A 15,662-nucleotide genomic window follows, 5' to 3' on the forward strand; every position below is an offset into this window, starting at 1 on the left:
CAGGAAACTTACGATAGATCTTCTACTTGTCAAAAGAGTAATTGTAGTAAAAACCAAAGAACCGCGACTGCAGGAGTGTTTATATTAGCTGATTCAGAGTTTAATTAAAAGCAATGGAAAAACCTGCTTGGAAGTGCCTTTCACCGTTTCACTTTGTGACTGGTGTTTCTGTCAAACAACTGTCCTCCCTTGTTACTGTATGTGTAGTCCATAAAGGTTAAATTTAGGAACTTTATATTTAACCATGGCTGTTTTTCACCAGATATGCAGCTTCTATTGATGACATATTGGAAGAGGAGGAACATTATGCAGATCAGCTGAAAGAATATCTCTTCTATGCAGAAGCACTACGGTATGTACAGAAGCGTATAGCTCAAGCTGTAGTCCTTTCCTCTAATATTGTGTTGATGTTGAATTTAGTTTGGTATTGTCTTCTGTTCTGTGAGAAGTGGAAATTTCAATGTTGTGGATCTCCATGTTCTCATCTCTTAATTTGTGTACTCATATTTGATTGCCATGTGGGTGGCAATAAAAATTAGAACTGAACTGATCAATAGTGAAATGACTGAAATGTTAAACTCTGTATACTGGGGAAGGCAATGCTGTTTATTCCTCTGGTTACATTGTTTCCTTGGTGTCTGATATAATAGTGCCCCAATGTGCTGAAAGCCGAAGCTTTCAAATGAGATGGGTCAAACAGAGCTGCTATGGAAATTACAAATTCCATTAAGCTTCAAAGTGCCCTGTATAACTTTCATCTGCTGTACAGTGTTGTGCATCTAAATACTGGTGGGTTTTATTGGTGTGTGTGGGTTGTTTTTTTTAACGTTAGCCTCCCTTACAAGCATGGATACAAAAGCAAATTGCTTTATGGTATAAGATTGCGCCTAAAGCTATTGTGCTCTCCATGGGCTGGCTCTGAACCTCTTGGAGAGGTTTGGTGATGCTGTACAGAATTGGGTTGGCAAGTGTGACGGTTGCTGTGTGGGAACCCAGAGCACGAGTAGCCTCTCCTGGGAGACGAAGTGCATCCGGCAGTGGAGTACGGATGTAGCATCATCAGCCCACACAGGACTGGGACTTACTGCAGGTGGTCAGAGGAAACTCTCCTCTTTTCCAGATGAAAGGCGCTATATGAATCTAGGAGCACGTTTCTTGTTTCATTGTTTGAAAAATAAAATGTGAAGAATTTTGACTGACTGATACATTGCTGCTGTGACAGGTACCATCTCCAGGTACCTTTTGTCATAGTTGTGATTTTAAATAAAACTGTTTTACAGTGGTGTCCTTAAGTAGGTGGTAAGGCTTATATTACTGAGTGTCTCAGAATGAGTCTAAAAAGAGGAGCAGAAGAGCAGGAAGCTTGTAGTAAGAACTTCCTTTATACTTTGATCTAAGCTTGCTTAACTACAACGTTTGCAGAGTTATGCATTCTGTGATAAGGCTGTTGAATTCAAGCTAGATAAATAACATGCTGCCTGTCAAAAAAAAAAAAAAAGCATGGTGCTGTTTGTAAAGTTTAAATGGAGGGAAACGTAGCAAAATAAAGTATTATGTGATGGATCTTTCATTATTTACTTTTCAGGGCAGTTTGTAGGAAACACGAACTAATGCAATATGACTTGGAAATGGCTGCACAGGACCTAACATCTAAGAAACAGCAGTGTGAAGAGCTGGCAACAGGAGTGAGTCTTTCCACTTCCTTCTCCAAGATGCCTTTTTTTATAATTTTTTGAGCCATTTACTTAGAATGACATTTAAATGCTACTAACATGCTGTCTGCTGCTTATGAGAAGCGGTATCGTATGAGCTGTAGGCATCTGAGGTTTAAAGTAACTTGGTTCTTGGTGATATAAGCTGTTTGTACCAAACTTCATTTATTGAATACTGAGCAAGTAAAGGGTTGCAGAAAATAGGACCTGAGCAGAATAACTCAAACAACTCTACCCTAAAGATAAAAATTCTGAAAGGCTTCCACTGCCTTTTGAAAGGTGGATATTACTGATACGTGGATAGTCCCTTTTATATGGAATATAATGTTACTGAAAATATTATCTTAAAGGGGTAACTTCAAAAAAGCGTTTAGAATTCTTAATATTCCTGTTGGATCTGTTGGAGCTCTATATGCAACTATTTTACGGCTTTTCTTTCTCATACAGAACACAAGACTTGAGTTCTTTACTACTTCAGAAAACAGATTACCCGTGTCAGTGGAATGACTAACTTATGGTGCAATCCACAGACCAGCCTTTTGGGTTTGAACGATAAATTAATTCCTCCACACTTTGCTCAGTCTAATGTGAGCCACCGTACCTTCTATAGCTTCCGTATCAATGGCACACTCATAAAATGGAAGTTAAAGTAAAAAATTAGCCGGATAGTAAGAATAAGCCCAAATACTGGTAAAAATCACATAATGCGTTGTGGCTGTGCTCAAGAATCCCAAACCTAGAGTGTCTTTGTTTTTTGTAGACTGTGAGAACATTCTCCCTGAAAGGGATGACCAGCAAGCTCTTCGGGCAGGAAACCCCTGAGCAGAGGGAAGCCAAGATAAAGGTTCTGGAAGAGCAGATACAGGAAGGAGAAGAACAACTTAAGGCTAAAAATCTGGAGGGCAGGTAAATAGGCTTGACTTTTTCAAAGAGAACACAGGGCTTGTCTTAGCAAAAGTCCTTGACTGGATGCTCTTGAAGGTGTTTGCATTTTATAAGTGTTTTTAATATATTCTTGGTGTTTATGAGCTGTCTATAAAAGCTCCTGTCAGCTGCAAGTTGTGAAATAAAGTCCAGTACATGCAGTTAGCTTCTGGTCTGAGTATATGGCTTATGTAAAACCTGATGACTTTCCCAGTTACTGATCCCACTCTAATGGCTGGCTTGCATGCTTTTATGTTCAGCTAGTAATACGTTTAGCAGGTGGGCTTGTAGGTTTGCAGCTGAATAGCCTAAGACTCAAAAGCTGATTTGCTTCAAATGTAGAATTTACTTTGGTTTATGTGTATGGGTCCTGAGCTGATATTGTACAGCTTTTCATATGGGGGACAACTGACTCCTGTTTGAAATACATTAGAAGTTCTGGTGAGTTGTGTTTGAGTAACTGCTTCTCGGTGCTCTAATGAAATTTTCTTCAGGAATGCAAACATGAAAAATAGGAACTAACATTCCTAAAGGAATGTGATTGTGTCAGAACACGTTCATCATATAACATAAGGGGTAAACGTGGTATCTCCCGATATGTTAGGATTAGAGCTTGAAAGATAAGACTAGTTCATGAATAGTTCAAAACAACGAGACGCTCAGCAAATGCAATTTCTTAATCATTTTGACAGAAGTACTGGAGATCTGCTTTTGTAGCTCTGGCAGGAATTTTCAAGTGAATACTTGCCTTCTATGTATAATCCAGCACAAATGAAAGCTATGAATTGCAGAAATCTACCTCCATTTTAGTTAAGGAGACCTGAAGACTTATCACCAAATGAACAAAATTAATTCCTGACGTGAATTATCTAAGTCAAATTTGCATTGTAAATATTTTTGTTGTACTTGAGTGTCTCAAATCCTGATGAAAAGTGAGTTTTCATGTTGGAAAGACCAAGATTCTGACTTGACAGTTGTCAAAGAAATGTGCAATGTTGTGTGCGGAATGTTAGCATGAAGATACTTAGTCACCCCCAACAGAATCTGAGGAGAAAAGTATATTCAGAATTATGCTGGTTCTATGGCAGTGATGCTTACTGGGGAAGAAATACCCCAAACCAAACAACCCAACACATCCTGTGAAACTGATCCTCTAGATTCAAAACCTTAAGAAGAAGGTGAAGAATTAGGTAGTAGTGCCAGTTATAAAATGAGGACACTGTGGGCTGCATAATAACTACAGGACTTGGTTTACTGACTGAAAGATGGAGCGCTTTGTCATGCATAGTTTCTCTGCTGAGGGTTCAGAGGAAGGAAGATCAGCTGAGGATGGATCACGTAAAACACTTACTAACAAAAATATTGCTTTTAATTCCAGAGACTTTGTCAAAAGTGCCTGGGCTGACATTGAACGGTTTAAAGAACAAAAGAATCACGATTTGAAGGAGGCGCTTATAAGCTATGCTGTTATGCAGATTAGCATGTGCAAAAAGGTACGTTTGTGAAAGGCCAGGCTAGTGTGTATATCGTATCAGCAGGGGATTGGATGCAAACTTTCGGTAACTAGGAACATTGCAGTCACAGAAGGTTGGAAGTCACTAGCGTAAAACCTCCCACGTATTCTGTCCCACTCTCAGTCACATGTTGATATATAATAGGCAGTGTGGTCCAATTCCAGTGTGGTCTCTGCCTCATTCTTGTGTGAAGTTCCGTGGGACTTTAGTGTAGAGTCTTCTGTGGAAGAAAGTCTGTTGATGAGGTTTGCAAACAAAGTATACTTCCACCTATTGACTTTTAACTGTTTTTTTTTTGTTTTTGTTTTTTTTTAAAGGGAATTCAAGTTGTGTGTCTTGCAAAGGAATGCTTCAGCAAGATGTGATTATCTGGAAATGAATTCCTACTCCAAGTGCCAGAGAACGGAAGCACAAATGTATAACACCAATGTTAAGTTGCTACATGACTTACATATAAATCATGAAATAAATGAGTTGAGTGAATAGTTTTTCTTTCTGCTGATTGTAATTGTTAATAAAGGACAAAAAGGACATGTTACTAAATGTTTAGCCCTGACTGCCACTTCTGTGGCGTGTTTTATATGTGGTAGCAAATAATTCAGGGGTAAAAGAGTTACTGAAAACTACAGCTCTGTATTGGGGCAAAGGTATAGGGAAAGTTATCCCAGAAAGTATGAACTGAACTGCTCTGAGACTTGTGAAACACCATGCTCTGTAATGTGTAGATCACTTCCAGATGCCCTTCTTTTCAGCTTTTGCTGTTTAGAATTTGTAATGCTCAAGGGTGCTTTGGTTTTATAATGGGACACGCAGTTGTGTTCTTGAGGTCTACACCGTAAGAGAACAAAAAATGAAATATTGTAACGCCTAGGGTTCATATTTAAATGCCTTTGCATGTCTATAGAGAAATGTGCTTTTGCAGAGTTCGGGTTAAGCACTCTCAAGCTCCTGAGATGTCTGAAACTCTCTACAGTAGAGGTGTTGTACGATGGTTTGATCCAATATTCTGCATTTACTGGTTCCCACTTAAGTTTCGATATGGGCATTGATTTCTTATCAAACTTCTTCCTGCAAGTAAAGGAGACTGGTGATCCAGCTGAGCAGCAAAACCAAAGTCAAAGCTGGTAAGAAGCGGATGCAACTTCTGTTTGGTTGTTTGGAACCTGTTTACACTAGATGTGAATCTGGCCTGTGGTACCTCTTCTTGTAACTGAAGCGATTTGCTTCTTAAAGGAATAGTTCTTAATGAAGATGCTGAAACAAAAAAAACCTGGTGCAACTTCTGTAGTACTTAAGAGCAGTGATGTGCAGAATCCACAACGAACCAAGGTGTCTGTTTGGCTCTTGTAATGATGTTTTGATGTGTGTATGTGTCTGTTTCAGTGTGTGTGTGTATATATATATGTGTGTCTATATATACACACCAGTACAACATGATTTGCAGTTACAGGTACTTGATTAAATGTTTCCAATTATGAAAAACACTTACCACTGTCTAATATTAGGATTTTTATACATACATACTTAAAGTTCCTGAAGTCTTGTGGAATTTGTCAGACTTGATTGCTAGTCCTAAAGGAGACTTTGTAATATTCTGTTGAAAAGTGTATTTAATTATTCTGGATTATAACACTACTCAGATTTTGATTTTTTTAAGAGATACTCCAGGAAGTCCTTAGAAGTTCTTTTGATAAATTATTGATAACATAGTTGCTGGTATGTCCCATGTGACTTTTGTCTCTGCAGCATTTCTTTTCTATAAAACCATTGTAAAGAATTTGTAGGCCTGGTGTACACTACAGCTTAAAACTGAAGTAAAATGCTGGTCACTCTGATAACCTGCGTTGGCTTTTTCAAAGCAACAGTGACACTTCTGGCTGAGAGATGATGTTGGGCAGAAAGAGGTCTCTCCATATAGCATTTACAAGGAGAAGTGTTGTTCCGTTCAGAGGTTGCGATATCCAGTTCCGGTACAGGCTGAAGGACTCTTACATTCCAAACCAAGAAGTTGCACACTTGATGTATTCAGTAAACCTTCTAAAGGAGTGGTGCCTTAATACAATACCGTGAGGCGCTCAGAGTAGGTATTTTTCATGCACTTTGATTTTTGGTAGATCTTTCTGGTGCCTCTTTCCACATTTCACTTGCTGTACAGCTTATTAAATGTATTAGTATGCCTTTTTTTCCTTGCTAGTTGTACTAAATTTAAGAAGGGAACAAAACGGTTCTTGTAAGTTTTGTGCCATATATGCTAAATAAAATTGCTCTTTGATATTTTTGTTATGTTGCTTTCTGTAAAAATGCTGTCTTCCCAGTTCTGACAACCGCTGTTCAATTTCTTGAAATCTGTTCTTGTCCATCTTGGCTCTCAAATGGCCCCCAAACTTGGGTTTAAAATTTTACTAAATTGCCCACAAGTAGCTTATTTGCCTTTTAGGTGAAGCACGGAGCGTTAAGGCTGGACTTAGATGCCTGTTGCGTGACAGCTTTGATCCCTGCTTTGGTTTTGCCCAAACAGAACTACCTGTCTGAATTTCACACACGTCTGCATCTAGGTAAAAGGAGATGCATTTGAAATGGATTTGCGTTGTTTGACAGACAGTTGGGTGAAAGGTGGGTTGAGGATAATCTGCAATAACTTTTATTTCTGTTTGTAGCAAAGCGTTGCATGCGCTCTGTGTACTTGTGGATCTTAGCAAACAGTGAAGGTTTCTCCCTGTCTTTTAGCCTTTTAACTTTTTAAGGGGAAATCATGTAGTTAATGGCTGTTTCCATGTAGTTAATAGGGTCTACGTGACAAATGCATACTTGTGAAGCGTGCATTTTCCCAGTTACAGTGCAGGTTTAACTTCTGTAACTCAATCCACTTTGCCTCAGTGGGCTTCCTTCGGTTATCCAGTATACATCAAAAATTGGTGGCAGGCCTTGAGAATAACAGCAGGTCAGTAGGCCATTTTAACTCAAATCTCAACAAAGTGCTTGTATATGAAAGAGTTTACCTACACAGATCATCTGATTTGCTGGTGGAGCTGTCACTTCCGTCCCAGGCAGCTTTGCGGGGTGGATTATGGCTGGTGGTGCTATCCGTGACCTTCCCCACTACGAGCAGGACCTTGACTTGTCAGCACATTTTAGCTGCTACTGTTGTTTGCTCCTGAAATGTAGCTAGGGTAAGGGAGCCAGCTGAAATGGAAAGATAAGGTATTTTTATAAACTCTCTTTTATTTTTATTTTTCTAAAATGTTTTATGACTTCAGTATCTGGCATGTCAGCCAAAGTGGAGGTAACCTAGCAGCTGTGTGCAGGGACTACTTTGGCAAGCGCAGAGCAGATCTTGGAGCTCAGGTCTTCACCGAGGAGCTCTCCTTGTGCAGGTGAGCTGGAAGAAAGCGGTGGCGGTGGCCAAACACGGGGCAGAGCCAGCGCAGCGGGGCTGAGGTCCGGAGTGTCTGGCTGGGCTGTGGGCGCTGCATCCTAGGAGAGACCTTATGTTCCTGTAGGGCTCTCCCTACCACCCAAATTCTTTTGTGCGCTTTGGTTGAAGAAACAAGAAACACTTTCTAATGTCCTCTAAAGGATTCCAGGGGAGGACGTTATCTTAATTCCCCACGCCCCCACGCTTGCCGTGCAATGGCAAGGCAGAGCTCTAATCACACTTCCTTGTGTCCGCCTGTTCGGTGCATCCGTGTTGCCAGCGTCTTGCGTTTGCTGTTAGAGCTCTGTGGGGCGGCGTGGTCCCCGTAGAAATAGCACAAACAAAGGAAGCGGGCGGAAGGAGAGCTTGTAAAACGGCAGTGCAGGCTTCAGTGCCAAATCCAGGCACTGCACACTTGTGACTGCTTTCGCTGGTGCCACACTTTTCTAAGCGGTCATTCTTCTGCTGTTGTGGAGTGAAGGCTCACTGGAAGCCCTGCAGTTCAAGGGCTCCTGCCTGGTGGGTTCTCTCCCGCTGCCCCGGCAGAGCTGGGCTTTCTCAGGGCTGGGGGTGGGAGTCTCGCAAAGGATGTGTGCTCTTGGTCCAGCTCCCGTAGAGACCTTGGCGCTGCAGGAGAGTAACTTGCGTGAGCGGCTTCCCTCTAGTGGGTGGCCACTGGGGAGGGTGGGATGCTCACTGCGGCGGCGGTAGCCAGAGAAATGTCACTCTTTAAATGGCAGAGGCTTCGGTGTCCCTCCAGCTGAAACGGGGAGGTTTGACATGTACCCCCTCTGCGGTGCGGCTGTGGTGAGTATCTCCTCCTGCCTTGGGCAGTCTGGAGAGCCTCGGGCTCCTGCGTAAGCAAAGGGCTGTGACTTTTTTGCTGCTGTTTTCTGATGCTTCTTAGTATGATACCGTCTTACCAAAAGGATTTTGCAATTGTGACTCCCGTAGGGTCAAATACAGAGGAGAAACTTCCCCCTCACCCCCCCTTTTAGTTGCTTCTGAATGGCTGGCGTAGAGTTGCATTCCCAATGTGTATTTTCATTAAAAAAAAAAAAAAATAAAAAATTTGCTTTGACTGGTTGTAGAAGGTATGTAAACCACAGAACAAAGTCAAACTGGAAAGGATCTTGGGTAGATTTGGAGGAAAACATCTCCAGACAGTGAAAGTGCAGAGTATTTGGAGGTAAGGGGAGATGCCACCATGCTGGGAGAGGCAAGGGGGGGGGTTAAGCTGTGTGCATGTGAGGGAAGATAGGGTTCTGAGGAGAGGTGCACAAGGAGGTGAGGAGGAGACAAGAGAAAGTGCACAGGCGGGAGGGAAAGCAGTGATGGGATGGGTGGAGGATCTGGAGAGGAGAACAGATGGAAAGCTGCTGTACCTGTGGGCTGTGCTGTGCAGAAGGGGAAAGCAGCACTGCGTGGCCCTTGTTTTGGAGGGGGGTGAAGAAGTGAGGGAGGTGGAAACAGGAGACAGCGGAATTTGAAGAGCTGTCAAAGACATGAGAATATAATACTAATGACAGTATAATGATAGTATCTAGGTCTGGATAAAACTTGTGGTGGTGACTGTGGTCTTAAAGCAGAGTTCAACACTGGTAATGGTGTAATACTTGAGCTCAGAAGGAGAGATTTGATTTCTTTGTCTAATATTTCGTATCTATTTTTAATATGATGGCTTTGAATTTTCTGAATAAATAAAGTAGGAGAAGAAGTTTCAGCCTTGAAAAGCTCCGCATAAATGTTGCGGACACCCTGACCCTACAAAACACCAGCGTGATCAGCCATGTGATCTGGGGGCCTGCTGGCTGATGCAGCCCTAAACCAGGCTGCCCCACACACCACAGACGTGCCGGGGGCTGCGATTAATAAATAGCCGCTTCATCTGCAGTGAACGTTTTCTGTATATATCGTGGCATTATGATAACACCGATTGCGTTCTCTTCAGAAAGTAGCAGCAAATGGCCACAGAAGGTGAAAAGCGACTTTGTGGCGAACCTCCCCGGGATGCTAAGGTGGAAAATGATGTAGTGGAAGGGAAAACACAGCCCCGACCGCCCTCTTGTGGGTCCCCAGCTCGGGCTCGCAGGGGCCAGAATAAAACTGCGGCGGGAGGGAGGCAAATGCCACCCGCTCCCCTCCTGCTGCTCAGAGGTGCGAGGGCCATCGCGTTAGCCGTAGCCTAATGGATGCCCAAACACAAAGGGATGGTTATATGGGAACAGATATCCACGTGGGGTTTGGTGGTGAATTCATGCCTTGCTGTAGGCAGCTATTAATAACACTGGCTATTACACTCTGATTTGCAGCTTGTGTGGAAGTTCCTCAGGCACTATTCACACCGGACAAATGCTGCTGTGCGTTGGACTCAAAATGCAGGTTTCTGAGCTAGCAGTGTTTTTATTTGTTTGTTTGTTTTTAATAACTGCTTGGAAGCAGTGCTGGTTGCGTGGTCAGAAGGAGCAACCTGTGACTGTGTCAGCTGCACTTCCATTTAAGAGATGGGAATGTCGCCTTTGCCCAGTGCTGCTTTGAATCAGCTTTTTTTTTTTGGAAACGTGTGCTCTCTGATCCGGACTTTGAACCTCTCTGGTGACAGAGGCGCCAAATCTCATGATGGTTGTTCCAAGGGCTGAAAGCATGGACCTTATTTCCAGTCTCATTTATCTGCTTTATCTTCCAAGCGCAGTGCTGGTAGGCTCCTGCCTGCTCACCTCTGGTGGCCCTGCGGACACGGGATGCTCAGGGGGCAGCTGGGAAAAGGCTTCCTGGGCCGTGCTGCAGAGCCACATATCCCCCTCATCCTGCATTTCCCAAACTGGAGTGGGCATTGCAATAGCCACAGCCGTGTGCCCACTCCCGTGTGACGTCCCCTGATCACGTCAGCCCCCGAGGCTGTCACTGCTCGCCTGGAGCTCCTGCTGTCTTTCAGAGTGGCTCTGCCCCAGCCTGACTGCACTGGGGCTGCATGGAGCCGTGCTGGGTCTGGCACCGAGCTGCTGCTCGTTTGCTTCCATTGGGTGACTGTCATCGCTGCTCTCAGCAGCGCGGCATCCTCTTCCCCTAGCGGCTCCTTAATCTCTTCATCTCCATCACCCATGGTCTCAGTGATGCTCCTGCTACCCGGGCTGTTAGTAAGGATGCTAACCAGCATGGAGCCAATGCAAGACCACAGTGGGACACTGCCACCCCAAAGAGCTCCCAGTTCCAGCGACGTTCTGAAACTTTTGGCCAAATTTAAATTAATTTTAAGGCGTGCTCGGCTGGCTTTCTTATTCAGAGCAGGACTGGCCCAACCTGCGTGAAGAAAGCAGTGGTACAGTGGATTGCTGCATAATACTATTGCTCTATCAAGGAAACTGTAATCTATTACAATGAGAATCAATTTGACAAGATCTGTTTACCGCAAGCACACTGATTGGCCTTCATTTCTTTTAACTCTGTATCCACTATTATTTTCCCAGGGGTTACTTTCAGACTGACAGGCCTATAATAATCCACTCTCTCTAATTATAAATATTTATAAATAGGCAAAATATTAGCCGCCTTCCACCCTTGTGGAATTTCTTCTGTAATTCAAGACTTGTGGAAAATCAGCGTCCGTGGTTCAGAGATCTCTTAGGTTGGGTTTTCCATAAGCTTGAGAAGAAGCCATATGGATCTGCAGATACAGGCATTAATTTATGAAGCTAATGTCTAGCGCTGTGGCGTGACTCAGGAGAAATTATCTCCTCGTGATGGAGCTAACGCACAGCTATGGCTGATGAAGTGTGCACACAGAGTATGATTCAGTTTTAGCATCCTCCTAAATGAAGTGGAAAGAATATCCGTAGTTTACATGTTATTCCTTCATAGCTCTGTGCTGTTGCTGAAGTCTGACCATGTTCGCTGACACCACAGAATTGAAGTGCTTAATTAACCTTTGAACCATGTAAAGTGTCAGGAATAGTCACTGGCAGAAAGGGGTTTATTTGTGGACCAGGAGACACCCAAACCACGACATCTGGGAAGCTGAACTATCAGAGGAGATGAGGAATCCTCCCTTCAAAACCTAAATTCCTTCTCAGTGTTAAATCTTCCCTAAGTACATCTTGTTTCCTTGTAGATAATTGATCTTTCCTAACCTCCAACTTCTCTTTATGGTTGGCTTTACCCTTTCTCCTACCCTCCTTAATACTTTACCTGTTTCTATTTCTCCTCCTAGCTGCGAGAGGGATTTTAACATGTGTTGCCTTATCCAATTCCAGGGCGCTTACTTAAAATATGTAGAAATAATTGCTGGTGGTCATTCACTTTCTATTCAAATTCCTTCCCCCTGCTGATGCAGTCACTGCTATTTTTAGCTTTAAAATGCTAAATACATAGTGCTTAGCTGGGTCTTTTTCTGTTTCCTTCCAACAAATGTAATGATTGCGATTACAAGGCAATTTAGTGGTTGCTCGGTTTCATGTTGCTTTTAAATTTGAAAACGTTTCCTTTTTTTTCCCCCATGTTGATGTCCACCATGGAGCTTCCTGCGCTGGAGTTAAATGACAGAGATGGTAAGCCAGGGAGTGGGGCTGTATTGCCCGCAAACCTGTGAGCGGTGGGACAGACACCTGGGTGGTGGTCCTCAGCAGATGGTCCTGGAGAATTTTCGACTCAATTCAGGTGAAGTTTTTCCTTCCTCCTTACCCCCTGTTACCAGAGTGGGGTGGCTTTTGCACTGCGGTACCAGATATCGCTGGCAAACACGCAAGAATCAGGGAGCCGGGTCTAATAGAGATGCTCCTGGAGGGTCAGGGGGCAGCAGGTTTCTGTTTTAGGGGTGTTGGCAGGATTTGTGCAGTCTCATGTGAGCTGAGGGTGGAGAGCTGCCTAGGAGCTTGTCTTTGGGAGCTGATAACCTCTGCGTTTCAAGATCCCCCTTTGAGTAGGCAGATAAGGATACAGAGGGGAAATTAGCTGTTAATAGGAGCAGGGTTGGAGATAAGCACAGGAAAAGAAACCACAGAGCTCTGGAAGCCCAGCTGGTGGTTTGGGTAAGGTCGGGTTTGGCAAACACGAGCTCAGCTGGTGGAAGAGTTTGTTCATAAATTTGGCTTCCAGGACTGCCTTTCACATGAACCTGCCGTGGTTAGGAGAAGGCCCTGCTCGGGAGCTGAGTTGGGGTTACATTTTCCATCCGAGGAGCAAATGTGGGCTGCAAGAGTCCTGGCCCTGAGTGACAGAGCTGGGAGTTGGCACCTCAGGTTAGAATGGTCTGTGTGGGGTGAGAAGGCACGTTTTGGTGTCCTGGGCAGTTTGAGCTGCCTGGGTAGGCACAGTTGTTGGTTCAAAAGTGGTTGCTGCCGTCTTTGCCAGAGGGTGCTCCTTCCCTTCCTCTCTTGCCATCTACCTTTCTGCCTTCCATTTCTGCCTTTGGCATGTGAATCTCTCCACCAGGTGTTGGTAACACCACCATGCCAACTTTTTGCCTGCAAATGTGTCATAACAGTTGATTTTATGCGTTACCTGCACTGTGGCACTGCTGTGCAGGCAACCGGCCTGTTTCCTTCATCGCTTTTGGTCTGAACCTCTTGGCTCAATGGCTGCTCCGTTTCATCCTCCCTTCGTGCCAGTTCGATGCCTTTCAAGTTGTTTAGCCTGCCTGAGCCCGCTGCTCAAAAATTGGGGTGGTTTCTACTGATAACGGTGGCCATCCACGGTACACAGCCTCCCCTCCCGCTGGAACAGCGTGCCACCAAACCTTCATCTCTCACTTCACAATGCAGCTTCATTCATTAGGAATGGAAAGGATCTCAAGAAACGTGGCTGAGATATGTTTCTTCATGTTGTGCAGAGTCCTCACCAATACACCCAGTCTCCTGGGATGTACGTTGGCATGGATGGCACTGCTTCCTTACAGGTGGCTCCACAACCAGCTGTCCCTGGAAGTTTAAGCTTAATTACATTTGATGTATTGGCTCTAGAGAAGCAGCAACTGTGTCCCTTGAAGGATGTTCTTCTGTTATCCAGAAAGAGGTAAGTTTTTGCAGTGATTGAAGAAGTCTGTAGGCAGCATGGATTGCCTTTCAGGTTGGGTTGAGTAGCCACGTTCAGTCGTGCTTTTCCTCTCACCATTTGTCTTTCTGCCCTTTCCTCTTCTATCCCCAGTCAATGGTGCTTTGTCCTTTTGTCTCGTGTTTAAAATCCACAGACTCCTGCTTAGCTTTGATATGAACCATGTCCCTTGCAGACACTTTTTTCCCCACCTTTCTTACAGAGAGGGAGGCAAGTCCTCTCCAGCTCAGTTGTCCAAGAATTCTCCAACTGCTGAGTCAACATTTTCCTTCCAAACCACTGATTTTCTTGTACAGTGGTGACCAGCATTCACCTCTCACGGAGGAAACATCCTCTGCTGTAGGCTGGAGATGTGGCACGCTGCAGCAGGCAAGAGGTGCGCTTCCCCGACTGGCCGTTAAGAGCGTCTTGTGTTCTCTTCATGTCTCAGCAGCTGTCCCTGAACAAGGGACACTTCCGGATCTGATGAATGGAAAAGCGAGCTGTTGTGTGGCTGTATGGGAACACTAAATGCAGTTATGCCATAATCTGGGGGAAGAAGGAGGAAAATAAAGCGCACACCGTGAAATTGCCTCCTCTTGCTGACTGATCTCACCATTGCTGCTCATCCCTTGGGTCAACATATGCCAAAGATATTTCTTTGTCTCCAAGTGTTTGAAGTGGCTAATATTTGGAAGGACAAGCTGCTCTGCAGCGTGTAAAGGGGCAGTCCGACCCGTGCGTCACAGAACATGAGATCTGGAGTTATTTCGGTGTAGCATCCCAGGGTGCTGGGTGTGAGAGGGAGCCAGTCACGTCCCAAGGTAGGTGTTTCAGGTAGGTTGAAGGAATTGCTCCCTGGGGATCCCTCTCTGTCTGCCTTGACTGCACAGGGAGTTGCAGAGAGATAATTAGATTTCACATGTAGTCTACCCTAAATAAGGAACAGAAGCTGCCGGGGATTGCTGTGGGTTTGCTTTTGAAGATTTTGGCCTCTTTTTTTTTTTTTTTTTTTTTTTCCTGTAAAAATTGGAAACCAGGAATTCTACAGATCCTCCTTGGACTTGGTCCAGAAACACCAGCTTTGCTGTTGTCTAGGAAAGGGAACCCCTGTCTTAGAGATGTTTCTTTCTCTGTATTTCCCCTCCAAAATTAAAAAAAAAAAAAAAATTAAAAAAATATTACAGGTCAGTGTGCCTCTGGCAGCTGGGTTTATGTGCTTCGTGCAAAGGGCACTATTCCCCGGGGAACCAGAGGTTGGCTGGAGAGTTGGGTGCTGTCGGTGTACCGGTGTTTTGCCTAGCGGGACGGCTGCAGGCTGGCAGAGAAGAGTTAACTGGCGGTATCCGGACCGGTGCGCGCAGAGCAGCCGCTAATCCGCAGACGAATGTGTTCCAACAGGAAAAATAAATCGTGTCCATACCTGTGCTCGTTTGCTCCCGCCAGAGCCGAATTGAAGTGCTGCCTGTCAGCCTCGCTGCGTGGGCCCCCGCCCCAGCCGCGTTTCTCACCTGGCCCCAAGTCAACGTCGCTGCTTGGGTTGGAGGGTCTTGTGCAAGCGGAGTGCATCTGGGGGGGTGTCAACGGGCAGGGGTGAAGGCACTGGGGTAAAGCGACAGCCCCGGGGTAAAGCGACAGCCCACAGGCAGTTTTGCAACGTGATGCCTCTCCACTCACCCGTTTGTCAGCGCTCGCTTACCAGCCCCGTCGTGTCCGCAGCGCTGTTTGCTAATCGCTGCTCTCCCACTCTCCTTGCAAACACGCAGTTCGCAGCCACATCGTCATTTGTTCGCCTCCCAGGTGTTTGCAGGCATATTTGTGGATTCTCTCAAATCTCAACATTTTAGCGCAGATGCTTATTGATGCCACCGTCACACTGATGTGCTGCTCCCGCGGTGGGCGAGCCCCCAGCACGGCTTTGGTGATGATGCACATGGCACGGCGAGGGAGCGTGCGAAGCAAACCCACGCTGCGTGCCTTGTTCAAACAAGTGCCTTTTGATCCAGCAGGCTTCAACAGAGAAATCCAAAACTAGACTAAACAAAGCCAGAAAAAGAAAGAAAAAAAAAAAAA

General features: G+C 44.8%; 1 protein-coding gene across 1 annotated transcript in view; it reads left to right on the top strand.

Annotated features, from left to right (window-relative positions):
* Positions 1-5,131, top strand: part of SNX4 (sorting nexin 4) — a 32,696-nt gene extending 27,565 nt beyond the window's left edge. The window contains exons 9-13 of the mRNA XM_009887264.1: positions 263-352; positions 1,586-1,685; positions 2,473-2,618; positions 4,015-4,129; positions 4,468-5,131. Of these exons, the coding sequence (XP_009885566.1) occupies positions 263-352; positions 1,586-1,685; positions 2,473-2,618; positions 4,015-4,129; positions 4,468-4,515 (499 nt within the window). The 3' untranslated portion in view covers positions 4,516-5,131. The remainder of the gene's footprint in view (positions 1-262; positions 353-1,585; positions 1,686-2,472; positions 2,619-4,014; positions 4,130-4,467) is intronic.
* The last annotated feature ends 10,531 nt before the right edge of the window (positions 5,132-15,662 follow it).

Source organism: Charadrius vociferus, unplaced genomic scaffold (genome assembly GCF_000708025.1).
Source record: "Charadrius vociferus isolate BGI_N301 unplaced genomic scaffold, ASM70802v2 scaffold385, whole genome shotgun sequence".
Taxonomy (NCBI): domain Eukaryota; kingdom Metazoa; phylum Chordata; class Aves; order Charadriiformes; family Charadriidae; genus Charadrius; species Charadrius vociferus.